We start from the raw sequence: 25691 nt of genomic DNA, 5'->3' as shown, positions 1-25691 counted from the left end.
CCTGGTACGGATCCCACACCGGTGAGCAGTATTCAAGCAGTGGGCGAACAAGTGTACTGTAACCAACTTCCTTTGTTTTCGGACTGCATTTCCTTAGTATTCTTCCAATGAATCTCTGTCTGGCACCTGCTTTACCGACGATTAATGTTATATGGTCATTCCATTTTAGATCACTCCTAATGCCTACTCCTAGATAATTTATGGAATTAACTGCTTCCAGTTGCTGACCTGCTATATTGTAGCTAAATGATAAAGGATCTTTCTTTCTACGTATTCGCAGCACATTACACTTGTCTGCATTGAGATTCAATTGCCATTCCCTGCACCGCGTCAATTCGTTGCAGATCCTCCTGCATTTCAGTACAATTTTCCATTGTTACAACTTCTCGATATACTACATCATCATCTGCAAAAATGTTAAATAACTTCAATTATCAAAATGCCTAACTATTTTTGATTATCTGTTCGAAGTTTCTTAGTGGATAAGTATATCTGAATATGGCAACCAATTGACGAAATCGGTAATGTGAATATTTTTATATATCTAAGCGATCGTTGACGTAATAGAATTTTGATACAGATGTTACAGACGTTGTTGGCAACATGCTCGAACAACTTACGGGTTTGCTGCCGGGTGACGTCGTCGACCACCGCCGATATTTCGACAGGAGCACACCCTGCCATTCTCAAGGCACAAATGCAAGGAGGAAGAAATGTGCAAGGAAATTTAATACCTCTGTTCACAGAGGAGAAACAAGGAAGATACCACACACAGAAGAAGTGTCAACACAAACAAAGATGACCAGCACCAGAGATATCGATAGTGACTAATCAACAGATGAGGTAGCACTAATTCTGTCCCTCTGTTTTTTGATGAGAGACAGAGCCAGATTCCAAGCAGCATTTAAACAAAATCCACCATCTCTGTTAATAAGGTTGCTTGATACTTTGATTTCAACAGCTTCCTTAATAACACTATCCCAATAGCCTTAGAACACAAAAATGAGGGACATGTTACATTGGCACTAAACCAATGTAAACTTTACTACTCCATATTTTATTCACATGAAGCCATAATTTATATCGTAAAAAAATACCGCTGAAGCTGTATGGGTACTTTACTTAAAAAGCGCGACGGGTTTGGTAATGTTAGTTACATCATCAGGTAAAGTCCTGAATAGAAAGAAACTGTGAAATAGTACCAAGAAGTAAAAATCTTTGGCAAAAAGAACGTCAGATCACTGCCAAAACTGGCTGAATGCAAGTAATATAAAATGTGTCAATGATCAGTACTTACAATTACAACATGAGACTGGAGTACAGCTAATATTAAACTTTTCCTCCGATTCCTGGCATGCCACTCCATTCTAAATATAATGTCGGAGCTGACGATTAACCAATGTAGAAGTGGAGGGGGGGGGGGGGGGCGCAATAGCGGGAACCTAAAAAGGAATATAAATAACCCATTAAAATACCGTGCTATGGGGGAAAGGAAGACTACAGAAAAGACAAAAAAAAAGAGGTAAAACCATACCAGGTACTATAGTTAAAGTCGCGAACGATGGCAGTCGAGTATAGGCTTATTCTGCGCACCTACGTCACGTATTCTCCGAGAGCCAATGAGCTCTCGGTAGTGTTCTGAGCCCTCCACTGTGCATTCGGAAGGACGACGGTTCAATCCCGTCTCCGGCCATCCTGATTTAGGTTTTCCGTGATTTTCCTAAATCGCTTCAAGCAAATGCCGCGATGGTTCCTTTGAAAGGGCACGGCCGATTTCCTTCCCAATCCTTCCCTCACCCGAGCTTGCGCTCCGTCTCTAATGACCTCGCTGTCGACGGGACGTTAAACACTAATCTCCTCTCCTCCTCATCCTCTGCTGTGAATCCCGTAGTTAATGCGAGCATTAAACGTGATCGTAGCGAGTTGTTTATTCAATTTCGATTCCATTTGTTGCGAGTTGTCATCGCTGATTGTAAGGCGGTGGTAAGTGATAAATTCTTCATAAGCAGGCGAGAGACATAATTTGCAGGGTACACGCTTCCTTCAAGCGGAAAGCACGGGCATGCGCGTACCGCAACTGTGGCTTGGAATCGTCAACAATGCAATCCCCGTCCGTGCCTCGACATGCGCGAACCGCCATCGTTCGTGGATGGGACTATAGTGAATCAGACTAGTGGAGAACAGGCTGGCCGCAGGCTGGCGGGAACCGCGAACCGGTACCAACTGCAATCGGAAATTTCACGAGGGTTTAGTAATCTAGAGATACCAGCTACGAGCGCATGCTCATCTTCGCTAATGTGAAACACATCTCTTCGTCTAAACTATTGCTAATAGCTCTGAAAGCATGCATTTTAGAGTCCTTGTTTACCAGAGAATTTTGTCTTGTTTCTTGCGTATTACCTTCTGCCAAAATATGGAAAGAAAAGAGCTTGCAGTAGATGAGATTTTTTTTTGCACAGTAACGAAGATGTCTAGTAACCATAGCTCTTAAGGTATGCATTTTAGATCCCATATTTAGTAGCATACGACCGTTCCTGTCATGTCCCTGAATATTCACCATTCCTCCTGGGACACCCTGTATACCATTTACGGATCTGTAAATGACTTAGAGTTTCAGTGACATTCTTTGACAGCTAAAACGCCCACCAGAGTGCAATAGTGTTGTCGGTGCCTGACCACGTTATCGGTCTGACAGATTATACAATGGGTGAACACTGTATCAGATGTTCGTTGGTGATACCGATCAGAATGAGAGTGGCTGTGTGCAATATATTGTGCAGTAACTCACAACTGATAAATTAAACGTGAAACGTCCCCTTTGAACAATTATACATGACTGTGCTTAAACTGACACACAATATTTTGTTAGCGCAACGCAATCTGACTTTCAAAATTCCCTACAAAAGAATGGCCCTGACTAACATTAAACTATACCTTTCACAAATCACTTACCTCACAAAAATCTTCGCTGCTCAAGCTACTGCAATACAGCGAGCGCCACTACTGCCAGCTAAATAAAAGATTCAAACTATGGAAGGCACTAACTACTGATAGGGATAGTTAGCAAATGAAAGATATTAATAGAGAACAAACAATGTATTTACCTTGATATCATCATATATAAATATAGCAGTTCATGACAAATTTCAAAACTCCGCCATCTCTCTCCCCACATCCACCACTGCTGGCGGCTCACCTCCAACTGCGCAACGCTACGCGCTGTTCACAGCCAGCTGCCTAACACTACAATGGCGAGTATTACAACAATGCAAAGCAGCCACAGACTGCACACAGCACAGCCAGTGATTTTCATATTGAGCGCTACGTAACGTTGCCAGTAAGAAAACATAAACAGCCTACTTACATAGCCCCCATGCTCCCCACAAAAAATTTTACAAATTTTTTTTGGGCAGTGGCCAATAATGATTTGATAAAATTTTTCATAATTACAATAACAAAGAAATAAAATGCACACACTTATTGATACAATGTTGGTCAAAAGCTAACATTTTCTCACAGTCCATAAAGATAGTCCTGATCATTCATCACAGTAACATTGCAGTGTTTTTCTCAAAGTCTGAGCAGTAAAACAAAATGCATACGGAAGTAGTGGATTTCCATGCAGTCTTGAAGAAGTAGTGTTGTCCTTCCAATGGAAAGCCAGTGCTGACTCTTGACATGCAGGCAGGTATTGGTCCACAGCAGAGCAAACCCACAGCAGAGTCATTCGAAATTTTGAAGAGTATTGGTAGGTAGGTCATCACAGAGTAGACCCACTGTAGTCCTAGTAGAGAGTATGGTATTGGTGGGCCACCAGAGGTGCAGACCCGCTGTAGTCCTTGTAGAAATAATGGTACTGGTGAGTCAGCAAAGGTGTAGACTCACTGTAGTCCTTGTAGAAATAATAGTATTGGTGGGCCATCAAAGATGCAGCCCCAATGTAGTCCTTGTAGAGATGGCCAGCAGCCATCTGCTGCGACTGTGCAGGTGCACAGTCACCATCGAAGAGTCTTGCGGATAATATAGCAAGTCCATAACCACCACTTGTGCACTCACAAAGTTTTTGGAATTGTCCTTAGAACCAGCAATGCTGTTATCCAGTCCCTTGCTGAATTATTAACACACATGCAAACACTAACAGTCCCTACTTCTCACATATTGTCCATATACTATGACCAACCGAAACGTGTGCAGTGAAATGGAACTGACAAGTTACTTAATTTGATGACCTGGCGTTAATTACAATTTTATAACATAAGAATACAATTACAAAGGTACAAAATACATCATTAAAAACATAATAATACAGATAACATTTGTAGTAATACAGGCTTTTCAAAAGAATCGAAATAACATATACATCAGTGTTACAGGAATTATAAGTACCTACATAAAGATCAGAATAGCTTTGGAAACAACAACTTCACACATGAGCATTAAAACAAAACAGAATAAATAATGTCTAAACATCTTTACAAAGTAAATAACATATTATTAATGCCAGTTGCATTTGAGGATAACAGTATTCCTCATCATAGTGAATGTAGCTTAGTATTAGAAGAGAAAAAAAAATTCTATGAAACAGTACACAGAGACAGGAAGAAAACAAATACACAAGGGTACACAAACATATAGTGGGATAACACAAAAGGGAAAGGACAGGGTTTGTTTTACTGCAGTATTTTGCATGGAGATCTCCCTTTGTTCATCATTATTCCCAAAAAGTCCTATCTAAGCCTGCTTTCTGTATTCTGTTCATATTTCTTTCAAAATAATTATTTCTGATTGTACAATACTCATTTGGGCCCAAATCTTTTTCATATAACTTCGCAATGCATTCTTTACCTATTCTCCATAGTCAGTTTCTTATATAGTCTACCCCCTCTTAAGCTAACTTAAATCTACTGAGCTCAGATGCTAAACTAAGGGACGAGGCAATGCAGCAGCACATAAAACAATTAATATAAACAGCAATAAAAAAAATGGAAAATCGCAAAGCAAGCTACAGTAAATCTAAATTACCAAGCAATTCAACATTACAACTAATATGAGGCAATGCGCAGCAAACAAAAAAATAAATCTGGCTTAGCAGAGTAACACAAATTAAAGTTCACTAGCACTATGCCTGGCAAACAGCAGCTTATATCTAAACATGACATAGCTCAAGCAGAAAAAATAGTACACTAAAGATGACAATGCAGATAAGGGAAATGTATAATCACATCTTAATATCTATGTAATTAAAGTGGTGCACCACAAATTATTCTACAAAAGAAATTACCAAGTACTTGAAAAGAAAATTATAGATGCAGTTACTGTTATTAGTCCCGTCTTATTGTTCTCTCCATTCCAAGAGCTCCTTTTTCAAAGAATGTGGATCAGAAAATAATTATTTAATAAATCTGTTGACAGAAAGTGTTCACATTAGCAGATGCATTTAAGTTTATTTTATAAAACCAGTGCTGCAACACAGCTGGAAACCAGATATTAAACAAAATGAGCAATCTCTTAACTACAAAGACAATAGATGTAAAATGTTTCTAATCATTTCATTAGGCATTTTAGTAAATATCATAAATTACGAGCTCCACAGTATGCATTCAACAAGGAAATGTCAATAGCGAGGACAATGGCCTCCCCTTTCTTTTATTCTACCTGTGCTTCTGATGAGGCACTCACTAATGACTTGTTCTCCCGGCGTCTGACACAGCTGCGTGCCCACGACGCATTACGTGCAGGTGGTCACTTAACTTTCTTACGGAAATATTTACGACAGCAGTTTCCGCTACTGTGACAGTCTCATATAAAAAAAATTCACAGGTTGAGAATTTGCGTTGCAAATGTGTAGAAACAAAACCCTATAAATATAAGTGTCCAAATAAAATATTCGTCAGCATTGTGATACATTCACGCATTTACGCACATTTCATAACTCTTAAAGTACGCTTCTTGGTTTCCAACATACTTCTTATTTCTCATATACGGTAGCATCATCTTATTGATCATAAACATATCTCAACAGCATAGTACACATCGTCGTCATAATAATATCATAACATCTCAGTCAATTCTCAAAATCGTCGTAGCTTCCTCCAATAATTTCAAAACCTAAAAAAAATTCTCTGCTCATTTCAATAGTGTCATCTACCTCAAACGTACTTTAAAATCATGCTCCCTTACCAAATATATCATTCAAAGCTCTCATAGTATCACAATGGTTCCGAAAAAATATGAACAGTTCACAAAGTACAGACAAAATACAGTTCATAAGTGTGAAATTATCCAACTGTGTAATTGCGTAAACATGTGTCACTGATGTAGTAAAAAAAAGTTTATCTCTCAGTTACATGATCAGATAGCTGTGTAATTTGTGTGTTAGAGAAATATGGTACCGATGTGTAAAGTTGTATGAGCAAATACCATATTAGCTAGGGTTCCTTGTGGTTGCCACACACATGGTACACAAAGTAAGCGTGTACCCCCCTGAGGATTAATGTAATTATACCCTCAGGTGTTACAGATTACAGCAATGGAATGAAATGTATCACGGAAAACTTTCTTTGTAATTCAAAAATCTTTAAAAATAAATGTTTTAAGTACAAAATTAATCACTCAAATACGTGTACTGTAGCGCTAAATGTGCGTCTTGTTGCAACGTAATCTGTGTGGAAGTGTCGTAGTTATCGTCCTCCGAAAGCTAAGTTCTGCAGAAGTCAATGTACTTACCTCATAATACACAAAAGTGAAATGCTTTGCATATAGATATCTTAGTTATTACGCTTATTGCCGTGATGAAGAAATTACTGTGCTGTAACGTATTGTTGTGCTACGGAAAAGGCAGTCTCATTGTAGCTATACCACAAAGGTTACTACTAAAACACGTTTTACTTTCCAGAATAAAACAGAAAAACTGTGCAGATATAAAACAGAAACACCGCAAAAGCAACATTGTATATTGTCACTCATTAGTAGCGTTGTGATAAAATCGTGTAACTGTCACATAAACTAACCACTGTGTCATCTGGTATCTCACAGAAAGTACTTTAAATCCAGAATATATTTTCAAGTAAACCAAAATGTTGCATTAAAATCTCATTAGCAGTACTGGTAAATGTTCTAAGTATGTGAGCCTTATAGTCGTTACGTAATCGTGCAACTAACAAGCAAGAATGTACAAATACAACACTGTGTCATCTGTTCACTATAACAATGCATTCGTAATTTCTGTTTAAAAATGTTCTCTAGGTTCTAGACTGGATATTTAACTTCAAACATTGTTGTATGTTAACAGTTTCTTAAGTCTGACACAGCATACTAGTAATGTAAAGTGAAAAGTTATATGGCAAAGACAAAGTTAAAAAGTAGATTATCTTTCAATAAACGGTTTTACATGTGAAATGTGGTGTAAACCTTTACTCTTCCTAGTACGCAGAGTTTCAACTTCAACGCAATTATCATGTGGTATACGTCGGATTCTGTAAGGTCCATTGTAAACTAGAAAGAATTTGTGACTCAAGTGTTTCTTCTTATGTGACAATGAATGAGCTTTAATGAGAACTTTCTGACCAATATACAATTTCTTTGCATTTGCTTTACCGTGTAGTTTTCTCCTTTTGTCTGCTGTAGATTTTATATTTTTAAGAGCCAAATCAATTATGTCTTTGTGTCGAAGTTTACGTGTATTTGGGAAAGGTACAAGCTCTCTGATTCTGTTCGGTGGTTCTTCATTCTTTAGTACAAGAGTAGGTGGTAAAGCAGTGGAATCATGAGGCATTTCATTCAGCACATTTTGAAATAAGTGTAAATATCTGTCCCAATGCTGATGCTTTCTGTGACAATAAAGTCTGCAAAGCTTATTGATTTCTTTCATAATCCATTCAGACGGGTTACAATGTGGTGAGTACAATGAAATAAAAACAGGTTTGATTTTATGATTCCGAAGCATGCGTGACCAAACAGCAGATCTGAATTGAGGTCCGTTATCTGAAATGACTTTGCTAACGTGTCCAGCTTCACGTAAGAAATTTTTAACAAAGGCGTTGGATACAGATCGTCCAGTGGCTTTACATAACGGAGTGAAAGAAACAAATTTTGAAGTAAGTTCAACAGCGACTAAAACGTACGAAAATCCATTGGATGTTCTGACAAGCGGTCCCAAGAGATCAACAGCAGCAAATTCTTTTAATTTAGAAGGAATAATAGGAAATAACGGAGCACGATGTGAGACAGTAGATGGTTTCGCCTTTTGACAAAGTCTACAAATAGACAAGACTCTTCGAATTCTCTTTTCCATATTGTTAAATAACAAGTCGTTCGAAGAATATGATAACATTTTCGTGGACCAAAATGTGCGTAGCTGAAATGAATGTACCAAATGAGCTTATTAACAAAATCGTCTGGAATGCAAAGTACCCATAGCTTGTCATCAACAGTGCAGCGTTTGAAGAGTATGTTGTTTCTAACCAGGTAATAATGCCGAATCTGGGTGTGTGTCTTTTCATGCCATTTGCTCTTGATGTCTTTCCAAATCGGATCTTTATCTTGTTCATGAGCAATGTCCTTTAAAGATGTGGTGATGAAGTTTTCAAAGGCGTCTTTCTGAATGTAAAGAATACTGAAATTTTTCTCGAGGTTGCCTTCTGTGTTACTTTTCTCAAGCCCAGCCGGTGCGCGTGACAGTGCGTCCGCAACAATGTTCTCCTTGCCGGGAATGTAGACTATTGTGAAGCGCAATTCTTGCAGAAACAATGCCCAACGTTTTAACCTGTCATGATTTAATTTTGAAGACATAAGAAATTGTAATGCACGATGATCACTGTATACTTTTACGTGCTTACCAGAAAGAAAGAAACGGAATTTGTTAAATGCCCAAACGATAGCCAAAGCTTCTAATTCAGTAACGGAATAATTTTTTTCAGATTTTGTTAGCACTCGGCTAGCAAAAGCAATGGTTTTCTGAACGGTAGTGTCATTTTCTATGGCTTCTTGAAATAAATGGGCACCAAGACCGACTTTAGAAGAATCCGTGCTAAGGCAGAAATCTTGTGACAGATCTGGATGAGCTAGTATTGGCGCGTTAAGTAGCGATTCTTTCAAAGAATTGAATTCCAACTGTGCTTGTTCGTCCCAGTGCCAAATAGTATTTTTTCCAGTGAGAGAACAAAGTTTTGGTGTAACAAGAATTTGCATATTCAGAAAACGACGGTAAAAATTTACGAGACCTAGAAAACTGCGGACTTGTCTTTTTGTAGATGGAACTGGAATGGCTCTGATTGCTTCTAACTTTTCAGGATCCGGCTGAATGCCTTCAGAAGAAATAATATGTCCCAAAAACTTCACTTTTGTCCTACCGAATTCAGACTTTTCCAAGTTAACAGTAATTCCAGATTCTACAAAAATATGTAACACGCTGTTGAGGATGCGATTGTGTTGTTCCCATGAGGCTTCTGCTATCAGAATATCGTCTACATATAAGGTGATGTGACGTTTTAAGAATTCAGGTAATATGGAATTTAGCCCGCGAATGAATGCTGCTGAAGAAATGTTCAAACCAAAAGGAAGTTTCCGAAACTGATAACAAACGCCGAAAAAAAGGAAAGCTGTGTATTTTCTACATTCTGGATGAAGTTCGATCTGATAAAAGCTGGATCTGAGATCAATGGAAGACAACACTTTTACACCATTAAAATTTTGAAGAAGTTCTTCCATCGTCTGCGGCCTGTCTGTTTCAGGAATAATGATAGTATTGATTTGTCTCGAATCTAAGACAAGCCTGATCGAGCCATTTTTCTTCTCAACAACATGTAACGGATTGTTGTATGAGCTTACTGCAGGCTCAATAATGCCCTCGTCAAGCATAGATTGTATTTCTGTTCTAACACGGTCCCTATAATGTGCTGGAATTACGTATGGCCTAACACAAAATTTAGTATGCTCACGAACACGAAATTGGTATTGAAATCCCTTGATTGTTCCTGTTTTGTGAGTAAAAACTGTGGAATGTGCTTGTAAAATCTCAAAAAGGTCCTGCCTATCAGTGTCATTACAATTCTCAATTGTTTGAATTTTATTCTGAATTAACTTATTAGTGCCAAATGCGCCGTCGATATCATCCCTGTCAGTACTTGCAGAATGATTGTTAGCGTCAAGTTCCGTCGAAAATTCCGAACTGTTGTCTAACAGGAGGTAAAGCCGATTAATTTCTTCGTCATGGTTTGAGAGCCAATCTTCAAATTTCAAAGCTACTGACTTACCTTCTTTTTCTAAAGTTATTTCAGCATCGTGAAAGTTTAAGATTGCTTTGCATTCATTCAAAAAGTCTACTCCCAGTATAATTTCCGTCGACAATAATGGAACAATAAGAAAGTTCATAGAGAAGCTGTGGCTTTGACAAAAGAATTCTAAGTTGGTTTGTTGGCGTACATCTACACTTTTTCCAAAGATTGCACCTTGTAATTTAATCTTACGTAACGGAAGTGTGGGGCAATCGTTCGATTTGTTGCATTTGCTAAAGGCTGTTTCACTGATTACTGAAATGGGACTGCCAGAGTCAAGTACTGCCGTAAATTTTACGTCATTTACTGTAATGTGAATCACAGGATATGCAATGTTGTTATGTTTTACGTCGTGTTCTTGGAGTAAGATGTCCCTAATGTCTTCCATTTTTACGTAATTAATAGCTACGGCAGCTGCGTCGTCAGTTTCATAAGTACGTTTTGTGGCAGCCAGCGGTGTGAGTCATTGCTTATGGTCTCTTTGTTGGCGCGCGTCGTTATTGGGGTTTGGAGACCTAACTTTTACAAATTCACCGTGACGAGAAGGCCCTGCTCTGTTTGAATCCCGCCAGTTCTGATGCAATTCAGGTCTGTCGTTACGATCACATCGTCTGTCGTCATGTCGGTAGTTCCTGTAGTTCCTTTCTTGTCGGTTAAGTGGTGGAGAATTTCTCCCTGAATCGTAACTGCGCGCTGGACCGTTGCGTCTAAAGTTATTCTGTCTCCCGTAATAATAATTATTTTGGTTCCCATATTGTCTGTTTCTCTGATTGTCTCTGTGATAGTCACTACCGCGGAGAGGTGATCTTTCCCTGTAATTATTACTACTCTGCCAACGGTTGTCGTACGGGTGGTGTCTATTTTGGTCACGATTTGCGTTGTAAGAATAGACCTGTCATGTCCAGTTATTGATTCTGTCGTCACGGAATTGTGACGGAAGTGACCTGTAGTGATTGTTTTCCTGTTTTCGCATCCCGCGACTGTCTGTGTCAATTTCGAGTTCTTGTAACAGTCCCTGAAAAGCCTCAATGTCTTCTTTGCAACGTCCTGCTAAAATAATATGTCGTAAATGTTCAGGCAATTTGAGTAAGCAAATGCGGATGAGTTCTGAGGGGCTGTATGGGTTTGAAAGATACTGATTCTTATGCAACATGTCCTCAAAATATTTCACAAGACTGGAAAATTCAGATTGTTCGAAATGTTTCATCATTATGATGCCATGTTTTACTCGGTCTTGTGTGGCTTGAGACCAATATGCTGAGAGGAAGGCATGGTAAAATTCTCCTTCACTGTGGCAATCGTGAATCACCGATCGCATTCTTACAGCTGGTTCATTCTGTAAGTAGCCACACATAAATTCTAATCTGTGTTCTAACGACCAGTTGGGAGGAAAACAATGAGAGAATTGATGGAGCCACGCTTGTGGATGAATGTCGTTGCCGGAATTCTTAAATGTTTTGAATTTACGTGTAGTAATGAACAGCTTATAGTCAAAATCGTCATGTCGGCGAGTCGCATGTCGGTCATTGTTACTTCGTTTCGGCGGTTCCATCTCAAAATCCAATGCGCCTTGCCAATTTCTTTCATAATTTCCGAAGTGTCCTGTGTTATTATTTTATGGTTGTTCCGTATTTCTATGTCCCTCTTCCCGTATTGGAGCGCGAGTGTCCTCTGAAATACGTAATTCTTGTATTACCTGCGTCAACTGATCTTGTACTTCCCGGATTTCTCTTTTGTACTGTGTATTGATTTGATTTTGATTTTGTTTGAATTTTCTTATTTGTTCATACTCTTCTGTGTCAGTGAAGGCTACGGGTCTTGTGTCATTCAGATCATCATCTACCTTTGTAGAAAAGTTAGTGACCTGATCCGAAAGTTCGGCTACTTTCTCCGATAGTGTACTTATTTTCTCCATGTGTCTTTCTGAACCAATTTTCAGGGTATCTACTGTGTCCTTTAAGTTTTCCTAAGTTCTTGCAAGTTGCGTAACTGAATCGGTAGATGCAACTGAGTCAATTTTAGCTTGCAAGGTCTCATGATTTTCATGAACAATAGTTTGCAGTTCTTTTATGGCTGCTTCGTGATTCTGTAATACATTTTCATGACGCGAAAAAATAGGTTGGAAATGCCCACAAATTTGTGTTTTTACATTACAGACCTTTTGACATTTCGATTCGATGTTATGTAACTCAGTGGTTAAATCTTCACGTGTTTGTTCAAGTGTAGTGTCTAACTTTTGAAGATTTTGTTCCATTGTGTCTAACTTTTTGAGATTTTGTTCCACTATGTCTAACTTTTTGAGATTTTGTTCCACTGTGTCTAACTGTTGCTGTGTTTGTCTCTGGTGTTGTTCCATTGTGTCTAACTTTTCAAGCTTTTGTCCCATTTGTTGCATTAATTGTAATAACAATGCACTGGTGTCTGAAACATGTTCCTCAGTGCTTTTCGGCAGTGAAGTTGCACCGGCACCATTCACATTTTGACAAGCAGAAAATGTTTCTTGACTCATTTGAGAAAACGGTGAGAACCCAAAACCTGAGTCTACAGTATTTGCAATATTGTGTTCTGTCATTCCCGATTCCTGAGGCGAGCTGTTGCCGATCGATCGATCGATAATGCTTCCCTGTTCACTAATTGTTTCACTGTCTACACCATTGTTTGCAGCCCGCTCCATTTCCCTATGCACAATTACCAAATTACTACTTTGAACATCAGCTAATTCATTACTCGGTGGCGCTAACACACTGCTTTCATTTTCACTGTCATTTCTCAGTTTACTTTGGAGCCTAGTATTACGTTTTTCACACGCCATAATTGTCACAATATTTCACACGATAACACAGAAAAGCACAATTTGAAGAGCAAAAATAGGGGAACACATTAACATAGCACTGAAAATAATATTTAGTTAATTGCAAGCGCAGCTGCGAAAAACTTGCTGCAAATTTACATGCATGCCACAACTGTTTTACTGTACAACAATGAAAAACTACAACTACAAAGGAAATTCTCTCTATAATTACGCGCTAGCAATAAACAAAATCTACACTAATTACACAAACTACAAGAAAAAATCAGAAGATTCCAGTGAGGTATCCTCGGCTAAGGGTCGACATATGAAACGTCCCCTTTGAACAATTATACATGACTGTGCTTAAACTGACGCACAATATTTTGTTAGCGCAACGCAATCTGACTTTCAAAATTCCCTACAAAAGAATGGCTCTGACTAATATTAAACTATACCTTTCACAAATCACTTACCTCACAAAAATCTTCGCTGTTCAAGCTACTGCAATACAGCGAGCGCCACTACTGCCAGCTAAATAAAAGATTCAAACTATGGAAGGCACTAACTACTGATAGGGATAGTTAGCAAATGAAAGATATTAATAGAGAACAAACAATGTATTTACCTTGATATCATCATATATAAATATAGCAGTTCATGACAAATTTCAAAACTCCGCCATCTCTCTCCCCACATCCACCACTGCTGGCGGCTCACCTCCAACTGCGCAACGCTACGCGCTGTTCACAGCCAGCTGCCTAACACTACAATGGCGAGTATTACAACAATGTAAAGCAGCCACAGACTGCACACAGCACAGCCAGTGATTTTCATATTGATCGCTACGTAACGTTGCCAGTAAGAAAACATAAACAGCCTACTTACAAACGTTACAAAAGATATTTAGAATATTAGTATCGGTCAGCTCAGTTTGCTCAAAAATTGGCAGCTTAATCTTTAGACAAATCAAAAATATGTAGAAAATGAAACTCTTAGAGAACCGTGAATTCCAATTAATAATAACGATCGATACTAAAACTATTTCGAAAATTAGAAATCAATTTTTGCATATTTAGTCCTAGCCATTTACGATGGGTCGCCACAATCGGACTACGTGGAAACACAACGCCTGGATTGATCACTCGAGGTACACATTGATACACGCCGATGACAGGTTATGAGCACATCGGAAACCCCATAAGAGGGTGTACCCCGTTTGCCAAAAGCCGTCAATCGGTTGCAGGCTGGAAGTACAGTATTTTGTTCTGGAATGAGTTTACGTGGGACGAAACGAGATCCTGCATACATCAGCCACGGTATCTCGGCGAAAAATCAAGCAAACTACTGACCCTTAAAACTGCAGCGCTAAGGAGGCGGCATGCAACCAAAGTCAAACTGCCATGAAGTGTCCTACAAGCTTAGATATGCAAAATCATTAGCATTGCAGCGCAGGCAGCCGAAGTGGATGGGACTACACCTTGTATGTAACGAAAGATTACGCAGCACTATTCACATTCAGCAAACACATTCCACTGTTAGTTGTTTGTAGGAAGATCGTTTTACGCCTGTTGTAAGAAGGAGAACTTGCAAGCTGTCACTACATTTAAACCTTGAGCTGTCCGTACATTACACATTATCGCCCCGTTCTAATGGCCTAAACATTTCCCTTTACATCTTATCTACCCACAAATGAACAAAAAGCGCTATCTGACTTCTTTTAGTGAGTATTCTGTAGTGACCTAACTTCATCATAGCGCAAATGAACAATAAATTGGCGGTTTCACATAAGGTAAATCATGATAAACTCAACTAATAATCTATAATACTTCTCTAACGCAACCTGTTAAGTGTTCGTGGATCCCTCGCTCCACAAATGACCCGTGCTGTGCAGATCGACCTGCGCACCGTATTTTAAAACAACTGCCAAACTGAAAATGACAGTCTATACGTCTTCGTAACTTCAAGACTAGTGTCTTGAAGATCCACTGCGGCCGTCATTTACCATAGTAACTGAAAAGTCATCTAAAATAAGAAATGCTGCCTCTGCTAAAGGCAGTGCATGTTCTCCCATCTTTCAATGCTGCACCTGAACATGGTTCTTACATGAACAGGATATGAGTGAGCGTAAGTTAGGAGTTTGGAATAGTGAACAGAGTAATGAAAAATAACTTCATGAGAAACCCAAATTATATGAAAATTTGATATAAATTGTTACATTGTTCAGAAGATCGGTATAAAGTCTGATTTATAATGCATACAAATGTTTTTCAACAGATCATGTATCTTTAGAGAACCACACTGTCAAAAGACAGCAAAATAACCACATATTTACACAACCGACTGTAAAATTACTTCATGTAGGAAGATAATGAGATGAGCGACTTGTATATTCAGAAGACCGAAGAGAAATTAGATACTGATATCTGTGTGTCGTGAGCAAGACGTGCGTTCGGTCTAGGACCGTTCACATGAAATACTGCTACAAAGTGCTTCGCGTAAATAAACCTGAAAAACCACGTAACATATAATTATGCAAATGCAACCCGAGCAACCACCAAAAATCCTGCACTATTTAGCTTCAGTGCCATCTCAATACCTCTAGACAAGTCGCCATGTTCACAGTAGGAAGCAGGCGGAAGAGGGGGGGTCTGTCTTTGTCCAGTAAACCGAATTCTCAACGCCAAGCAACACGATTGGCTGGCTAGAGCTCCACGTTCAAATTACTGCTAGAGGCACGTCCAGGCGTCTCCTGCCAAAGGTAAAGCTACTCTAGCAGACAGAAACGTTGAATGTAGTTTCTTCGAGGGAAAGAAGTGCTTATCGACTCGCGTGTGAGTACGTGACAGAAAAGTCGTCCACAGCAGACGGCTTTCAAAATGTCGGCATTTTATGACAGTAGGATCGTGTGACTGCAGTTTATCGTTGCACGATATTGCTGCTAGCATTGATACGGATCCCACTGATGCCATACGAACCTGGAATTGATTGGTTCGCGAGGACCATATCCAACGCTCTGCGGGATGTCAGTGGCCCCATGTAAGTAGCGCCCGAGAGGACACACATATTGTTCGCTCGGCCATGCTGGTTCACACAACAATGTCACATACTGGGGGTGGACAAAAATGGGGAACCATCCAAACACTACACATGTCCATCCCTAATACGGTGTAACAAAGCCGATGGCTTTCAGAACAGCTTCCAGTCGTCACGGAATCGATGAATGCAGGTCGTGTATGGTCAACGTGAGAATCTTATGCTATTCTTCCTTCAAAATAGTGGGAAGTTCCGGTAACGGACGTGGATAGCGATCACTCACTCCCAAAGTGTACGACAAAGGCTCAATAATGTTGAGATCTGCTGACTGTGGTGGCAAAGCGAGCTGCGACAGCTCATCGTCGTGCTCACGAAACCAGTCCTGCGCGATGAGAACTGTGTGAACGTGGGACCTGGCGTCTAGGAACACGGCACCACCACTGTGGAACACAAAATGTGCCATGAGATGAACCTGATCTGCCAGAAAGATCACGTAATCCTTGACTGTAATGCGACTTTGCAGAGTAACCACGGAACCCATGGAATACCCTGATATGGCGGCCCAAATCAATACCGAACACCCACTGTCTTTCACTCTTTGGATGTAAACTCGGCCAGAAGTTGGAAACAAAGTGAAACAAAACTCATTCGACCAAATGACATCCTTCCAATGCTTCATAGCTTCATGGCTTTTGTAACACTTTTTCCTCTTACGGGCATTTGCATCATTTGCATCGACCTGCAATTTCCAGCTTATGGAGCTCCCTTCGTGTTGTTTTGGTGCTGACAGGGTTCGCGAGTGCGACATTCAGTTCTGCGGTGACTTTTGCTTGTCTCATCGGTAGATTCAGACACACATGCTGAAAGATTCTAGCCATACAGAGACTACCTGTGGAAAGGAAGTTCGCCGACAGACAAAATGAGTATGAGGGTTGTCCAGAAAGTAAGTTCCGATCGGTCGCGAAATGGAAACGACAGTGAAAACCAGAAACGTTTTATTTGCAACAGTTAGGTACACTTTCCACCTACTGCTCTACATAGTCGCCGCTCCAACTTCGAGTTTTGTCGTAGTGTTGTATCAACTTACCAATATCCTCGTCATAGAAAGCAGCCGCCTGTGCTTTCGGCCAGTTATCTGCACTGGTCTGCAGCTCACTGACTGTGGAAAAATTTTGTCTTCATAGCCAGCGGTTCTTGTGAGCAGGGATGAGACTCAGCGCTAGCCAATTACGGACTGTATTGTGTGTGTTCAAACACTTCTCATCGGAAACGCTGCAGGAGCGTCTTCATTGCCCCTGCGGTGTGCGGCTGAGAATTGGCACGAAGAAGTAACTGCTCGACAGTTGTGTTACGTGGGCTGCATGACACAGGCGAAATCTCTAATCAGGGCCTCATACTTGGCGGGAGACGCTATTCCCTACGCATCTTTACGTGCTCACTGTTCACTCAAAACTGAAAAGATCGACGCGACACGATCGACGAGCATACTAGAGACACTTCCCAACACATCTGCGCAAAGCTTTACCGGATTTTCCCAGTGGTTTCCACTTCGCGACCTATCGGAACTTACTTTCTGGACAACCCTCGTATACATTCGCACCCTGCATATTCTCTTCACAAGTTACAAGGACACAACAAAGTTATGCGGAATTTTTATGTGATTGTTGTTTAGGATAAAGAAGCCGGAAACGTAAATTGCCTTATACCTTTCACCATCATTCCTGAAATGTGTCACAGTAGGTGGGGAACACTCTCTTGTCATGAGCGTGGCTTTCTGGTCGCCTGAGCCACCTTTCCTACTTTTTATTAAGAACGCTGGAATGCCGCTGTGCGACATATGGTCACCTTGGGCCTCTATGAGTTGCAGATACCCATTCAGCAGTCATGAATCAGGATGCCCCCCCAAGCTCTCAGTTTCACAAATCGTGTACAATTCTGTAATGCTAATTGTTCGTGTGTTGTCATGGATCTAGTATCCAGTACAATATTTGAGTGTCTTGTATCATTCTCTGTACTACTATTCTTAAAAACGCCAGTCTACTGCGCCACAAACAGCTCGTGGCTTCTTATTACAGACCTATCTCCTTACTCTGTCACCTCTACAAAATACTGAAAAGGCTCATTCTTCAGAGAATGATTAGAAATGTGGAGCCTCTTCTAATACCACAGCAAGCAGGTTTCAGATAAAGCAAAAGTTGCACGTCTCAAATATTAAACTCAACACAACATATCGAATATGGATATGAGAAATGGCTCATCACAGGTGCTGTCTTTATTGATCTATCCGCGGCTTACGATACGATCAACCATCGGCTCCTTCTGAATAAAGTTTATGATATAACTAAAGACTTCGGCCAGCCAGAGTGGCCGAGCGGTTCTAGGCGCTACAGTCTGGAACCGCGTGACCGCTACAGTCGCAGGTTCGAATCCTGCCTCGGGCATGGATGTGTGTGATGTCCTTAGGTTAGTTACGTTTAAGTAGTTCTAAGTTCTAGGGAACTGATGTCCTCAGATGTTAAGTCACATAGTGCTCAGAGCCATTTTTGAACTAAAGACTTCACACTTACGTGCAATATTAGAAACCTTCTCCAGAGCCGCAGATTTTTTGTGCAATTTCAGGGTAAGAAAAGTAGATGGAGAACTCAGAAAAATGGGCTACCACAAGGCAGCGTGCTTGCGCCGCTATTATTCAACATCTATACCAACGACCAACCTATCCCTGAAGGAACTCGAAGGTTCATTTATCCTGATGACTGCGCTATCACTTCTCAGACTGACTGTTTTGAGACTGTAGAAGGTATGTTGTCAAAATCTTTGAAAGAATTCCCTGTTTACTACGATGGGAATTGCTTGAAACCAATCCTGCCAAGACTCAGATCTGCGCATTCCACCTGAAGAATAAACAGGCAAATAGATCCTTAAATATACCCTGGGGAGGCATTGTACTGTAACATAATCCTACTCCCAAATATCTTGGAGTAAATCTGGATTGCGCACTAACATATAAAAAGCATTGCCTAAACACCAGACAGAAAGTCCATAGTGCGAAAATTAACAGGCACATCATAGGGTTTAAATCCATGCACTGTGCGCTCAAGCGCGCTTGCTCTATGTTATTCCACTGCTGAATGTGCATGTTCGGTATGGTACAAGTGCAGTCATGTCAGCAACGTAGATGTGGCTCTAAACGAGTCTTGTCGGATTATCCCGGATTGCTTAAGACCTACTCCCGTGGACAAACTCCATTGCCTCGCTGGCATAGCCCCTCCTGAAATCAGACGTGAGGTAGCTGCGAGATATGAGACAAGTAAAGCCGCAACGAAGGAAGCCAGTCCACTATACGGTCGTCAGCCCGCACATCCTAGGCTGAAATCAAGAAAGAGTTTATTGACAACTACTGAGGCTCTCATCGAGAATCCACATGCGGCAAGGATCTCGCGATGGCGGGAGAAATGTCGGTATTTGGGGGAATGGGTGGCTCCAAAGGAAGAACTTCCCCTTGGACATTCGGAGAAGTGGTCAATATGGAGGTCTCTCGATAGATTACGATCAAACACAACGATATGCAAGACCAATCTGCGGACTTGGGGTTTCTCTGTGGACTCAGTTCTTTGCCAGTGTGGAGCTGAGCAGACTAACAGCCATTTCCTTCAGGGTTCCTCATCACCAACCACCTGCACCATGCAAGACCTTATCAGAGCTACACCAAATGCACTTGAAGTGTCCAGTTTTTGGTCTTCTTTTGTGTAAAATTATGTCAACACTTATATTTTTTATCTGTACTTTTGACACGATAAATAAATAAATGGAGTTATATTTCCACAGGGCGAAGTTTGGACTGTATTCCGTCGACTTCAACGACCCCGAGCGAACCAGAACACCGAAGGCATCTGTGTCCGTCCTGGCGCAGATCTACAAGGACAAGGCCGTACCTCTGGACGACTTCGAGAGTGCAAACACAACGCCACCCTCGTAAAATACTGTATCCGCCTGTTTTTCAGTTTCAATAAAGATTCAGTTATACAATCATCACTTGTTCTTCATGCCCCGCTAGGTAGCCTAGGTGGCTTACTTGGTACCAGAGATGAACTGCATGCAGATTAGTTTCTCAAAGTTGACCTAATCATGGCACTCCTACACATTTACAGATACAGTTAGAAGAGTTCTAGAACAGAGAATAAACATTTCAAGGAAGCAATAAACTTAAGAAAATCATTTTGATACAAATAAATAATTAACAGGGACTATGTACGTCCTTATCTGCCGCACAAGCGAGTTAGTTGAGTAGTATCGTCTCTAACAGCCAATTTAAGAGCTCCGTTGGTAGCAGATTGGGTTCTTAGAATATAGCTATGTAAATTACGTGTGTCGTCAGGAAGTGTAGACGTTTTAATATATCTGGCATTGTCACAATAGGAGAAAGCCATCGTAAGCAGATAAACATAAAATGACAAAAAATTTAAAATTTTCTCTAAAACTTTTTAAAATTTTTAGAATTTTTTATATATTACCTCAGTCGCATTTAACGTTGAAATTTTTTTACAAAGCGATGACTAGTTTCGGTAGCTTAACTACCACATTCAGATCTGAGAACAGACAAACCAAAGCAAAAATTGCCTTGAGTAATAAAGTTATGTAAAAATTGCTATTAGCTTCCATCCGAAAATTTATAAATGTGCTAGCTGTGTAAACCACCGTCGCGTAGTCCATAACGTTCTCATTTCAAATCTTCAGATAAAATATGTTATGTACAACCTAAAATTAACGCAAGGGCAAATATTTTATGTACTGGCAAACAAAAATAAGACATAACATTTCAGAAGAATGACTAGTTCGTTGAACGTATCACACCATCTGTGACAGCAGTAGAAACAAACGGCCTGTAGAGCGCTGTAAAAATTGTATACATTGAAACGTCCATACAGTTCATTTCGTTGCAATCAGTAACTGTAAGCAGAGATTGGTCTATTTAAGAAGAAGAAGTAAGTAAGAAATGGTTTCTTTTTGTTAACAGGGCATAAAAGTAATATGATTATTCAAGGTAATTGTGAAACATACAAGGTAAGCCGTTCTTAAAGTAAAAAAAGAAACATAAAATATGTATACAACACATTGTCCATTGTCGCACTGGGTAACTTGACCAAACAGTAAAGTAACACTGGATGGCGGATAGTTGTGGTGATATTGACCGTTGTGTTTACATGAAAATGGCAAGTTAACAGTTACAGAAAGTGCTGGCAGTTGGGTTTTTGATATATATGTGATACTGGTAAGTGGGAGCAACATTTTTAACATTTTTCTTTCTTTTTTTTTAACAGAAAGTAATTAAATTAGGTTGTACATAAAATATTTTATCCGAAGATTTGAAATGAGAACGTTATGGACTATGCGACGGTGGTTTACACAGCTAGTACTTTTATAATACTACATGTGGTACGTTAAGTCACTGTAAATTCTCAAAAGTAAGCCAACAGCAATACTTAATAACTTTGTTACTTAACGCAATTTTTGTTTTGGTTTGTCTATTCTCAGGTCTGAAAATAGTAGTTAAACTTGAAACGTCCGCTTTGGAAAATTATGAATTACTGTGCTGGTAAACTTCTACGTTATTTGATACAAAGACAGCTGAGTAAAACTGAACGTACTCAGACAGTTCTCTCTTTACTTATTCTGATCATCACTAAACTGACACACAATATTTTTAGCGCAAAGCAATCTGACTTTCAATAATCCCTACAAAAGAATGGCCCTGACTAACAATAACCTATACCTTTCATGAATCACTTACCTCACAAAAATCTTCGTTACTCGAACTACTGCAATACAGCGAGCGCCAATACTGCCAGCTAAATAAAAGATTCTAACTACTGAAGGCACTAACTACTGATAGGCATAGTTAGCAAATGAAAGATTTTGATAGAGAACAAACGATGTATTTACCTTAATAATGTTCAGAAGTCATCATTTATATAAAAATTCATGACCTCCATCTTTATAAATTTCCTTTTTCTGGTGGACACACGTCCAGATCGTCCTCTCAAAATTCTGGGCATTTCTCTCTCCACATCCACCACTGCTGGCGGCTCACCTCCAACTGCCCAATGCTACGCACTGTTCACATCCAACTGCCCAACACTACACAAGCGAATATTCCAACAATGAGTCCAACCAGCCACAGACTGCACACAGCACAGTCAGTGATTTTCATAGGAATCGTTAGCGCTAGGATTTCACCCGGAACAAGTCCCGCCCACTCACCCCCGGTTTTCCCGGTCTTTGTTCGGCGCCTGGGCGTCGTTTCAGTTGATCCACGTGCTTTACCGCGTTCGGCTGCACTTGGAGTGAATGTTAAATTAATGTCTTGCTAGGTCTTAAATTTTGCCAAATAGTTAAAAGACACGTTACAAAAAACGTGCACAATTGGCCTCAGCTGTGCCAGGTACTTCCACAGCAAACATAAGAGAAAACAATTTAGGCCTGAATTCTTTAAATACGAGAACTCAGTATTCAGATGAAGAGCCTATGAAGAAACATATTTCTATGTGAGAAAAAGCACCCAAAGCTACAACAGGAAAAACCTACCCTCAAAGAACAATTTGCTTGGAGAAAGAGGAACCACAGTATACTTGACACTTAAGTTTCAGAACTCAGACAGTATATGTGAAACAAGCACCAATGTTCACTATTTTTCCAGATGGCATCAAAATTACTTTGTTCTTGCTAGATCGATCCAAGCTGTTTTTGCGTGTTATTCACTGAACATTTTTGCTGAAAAGTTTTAGGGGTGGAAGAAGAACTAGCATAGCATGAAGGACGTTTTACAGCCCTGAAACACTGCAGCATTTATTTCCTCCATAACTGCTCTGTGACAAACATACACATCATCATTATTATTTTAAAAAATGGTTTGAATGACATTTACGAAATTAATAAATCTTTTGGTTAAAAACAGACAGGACAAAGAATAACGACAGGTTATTTTCCTGAGACGTTTGCAACAGCATATAGGACACTAATCACACAGAAACAGCCTCAATTCTTTATAACCTCGTTTATCATGCGCAGGTATGGCATTGGAAGAATTTACGAGTTAAAATTCACCCATTACCCATGCAAAAACTAACGAAATATGGTATACAAGCAAATATCTTACTGCTTTCATTAGGCATTTCTACTCCATGGCATTCTTATATTCTGTAACTTTCGTGAGCTACTATGAGGGCCTACATACCGTAAACAAAACGACTTTCACTTATTTCTATATAATGTTGATTTTAGACAACTGAGTTAGTCGACTGTATCCGTGGCTTTACTACCGACATGACAGATACAAGACCATTGTTTTCGCACTGTATGTTTGCTCTGCTGTTTCCCTCAAATAAACATATTATAATAAGTGAATTAGTTAATGAAAATTTGACCTTATTCCCCTTAAATAACTTCACATTATGTTTTGTTTTTTTATTACTGGCGATGCTTTCAATTCTCTATAAATACTTTTATTTCTTTAATAATGCACATTCATATTATATTACTATCCATAAAAACTTAAATTTCTTATCTTTATTGAATCTCATCACAGTGTAATGTGTTGGACTGTGACGATAACAACTTTGATGTAGCTTCCAGTTTGTGGAACTGGCGGCTGTTTGGGGGATAGGCGTGGAGCGGGGTGAATGGGCGGGACTTGTTCCGGGTGAAATCTTAGCGCTAAGGGCACGTGATTTTCATACAGAGCGCTACGTGGCGTTACCAACATAAAAACCTAAACAGCGTACTTACAAACTACCGAAACTGGTCATCACTTTGTAAAAAGAAATTGAAATAAAAATAAAAATGAAAAATTAATTTTAAGTGCGATTCAGAAAATACATAGAACATTTTTGAAAAGTTTTTAAAATTTTTATAGTTTTACATTTGATCATGTAGATGTTGATTGTGATGCTGCGCTGATATTTTCAGTCGGTTACACTCTGATATCTGACCAGTCCATGATTCGAAGAATCACTCCATTAGAGACGCTCGATAAGAAAGGGAATTTTCGTCTAAGTGGAAGAATTCGCGACTAAGCCGCAAACAAGGGGTCTCATCTAATCCTGCATAGTATCTCGCTATTCCACGATCCCACTACAACCAAACTAATCTCTTTCCACGTTGTCCGTGTGATCGTACCGGCTGCCACTTAGCCTCCATATGAATGTTCGACTACAATAATCCTATAAAGAAGATCACATGCGTTCGTGAACCTAACTCGGTGTTGCTGACTATGCAATAAGCGGGTCCCCCTTACCTGCACATGAGTAGCGCACTGCAGGGTGACTGTCACAGATGACAGCTTTGACACTGTGATTAGATTGGATTGCGTTAGATGTACTTATCGTTCCAATACATACATAGCAAGCAAATCCTACGGGATGTACATCATGTCAGAGAAACAAGAATACACAATAAATATTTACATAGAAAAAACCGGTTGTGCTAATGAACCTTCCACAGGTCCCAAGTGAAATGTTCCCCATGGATGTGGAATAAGTCAAAACAAATCTTACACATATTTTTACTTCTTCTTCTTCTTCTTCTTCATCTGTGGCGCTGCAGTCCAGGATGAACCGTGCTTGGCCTTTCCAACGAGCTTCCATCACGGCCACATGCTACCCTCCTCCAGTTTCTGCATCCGAGCCTCCGTAGGTCTTCTTCCACCATCCAGCCGTCTTGCTCGAGGTCGACCTCTCCCTCTTTGTCCTCCTGGGTTACCAAAGAGAATTTTCTTTGTCACCTCCTCCATTCTTGTCACATGACCTACCCATTTTATCCTTCCTGATCGTACGATTTTTGTTATAGGAGCATCGGCATATATAGTGTACAATTCTGCATTGTACCTTTTCCTCCATTGTTCTCTCTCATACACAGCGCCAATTATTCTCCTCAAAACTTTCCTCTCAAATCCATCGAGCAGCCTTGCATCGGTTTTCGTCAAGGGCCATGTTTCCGAAGCATAAATGAGAACTGGTCTAACAAGGGTTTTATAAATAGTGAATTTTGCTGGACGGCTGAGGAGTCTTGATCGGGATAAATTACTCAAGGCGAAATATGCCTTACTTGCTGACATCAGCCTAATCTCAATTTCAGTTGAGATGTCAATAAAGCAAGTGACTGTGGAACCAAGATACCTGAAGCTATCAACTTTTTCAAATGTGTATCCATTCACACTGAAAGTTGACGGTATGTTGGGTTCATATGCTTTCCCACAGGCCATGTATTTAGTTTTATCTTCATTTATCATAAGACCCATCTTCTTACTTGCTTGACTTAATCCTGCAAAAGCTTCTTTCAGTGCTGGTACTGTCCGTGCTCTCATGTCTACGTCATTCCATATGCTAAAATCTGCTGGTTCTAGGCGCTTCATACTGGAACCGCGCGATCGCTACGGTCGCAGGTTCGAATCCTGCCTCGGGCATGGATGTGCGTGATGTCCTTAGGTTAGTTATGTTTAAGTAGTTCTAAGTTCTAGGGCACTGATGACCACAGATGTTAAGTCCCATGGTGCTCAGAGCCATTTGAACCTTATTCTTGTTCTAGGGCCTGAGAAGCTT

At 40.0% G+C, this 25691-nt stretch overlaps 1 protein-coding gene across 1 annotated transcript in view; it reads left to right on the top strand.

Moving 5' to 3' along the window:
• LOC126412582 (myrosinase 1-like) overlaps window positions 1-20074 on the top strand; it is a 136567-nt gene extending 116493 nt beyond the window's left edge. The window contains exon 12 of the mRNA XM_050082233.1: window positions 19924-20074. Coding sequence (XP_049938190.1) covers window positions 19924-20074 — 151 coding nt within the window. The remainder of the gene's footprint in view (window positions 1-19923) is intronic.
• The last annotated feature ends 5617 nt before the right edge of the window (window positions 20075-25691 follow it).

Source organism: Schistocerca serialis, chromosome 7, assembly GCF_023864345.2.
Source record: "Schistocerca serialis cubense isolate TAMUIC-IGC-003099 chromosome 7, iqSchSeri2.2, whole genome shotgun sequence".
In the NCBI taxonomy this organism is placed as follows: Eukaryota; Metazoa; Arthropoda; class Insecta; order Orthoptera; family Acrididae; genus Schistocerca; species Schistocerca serialis.
This window is presented reverse-complemented; position numbering and strand designations above follow the sequence as displayed.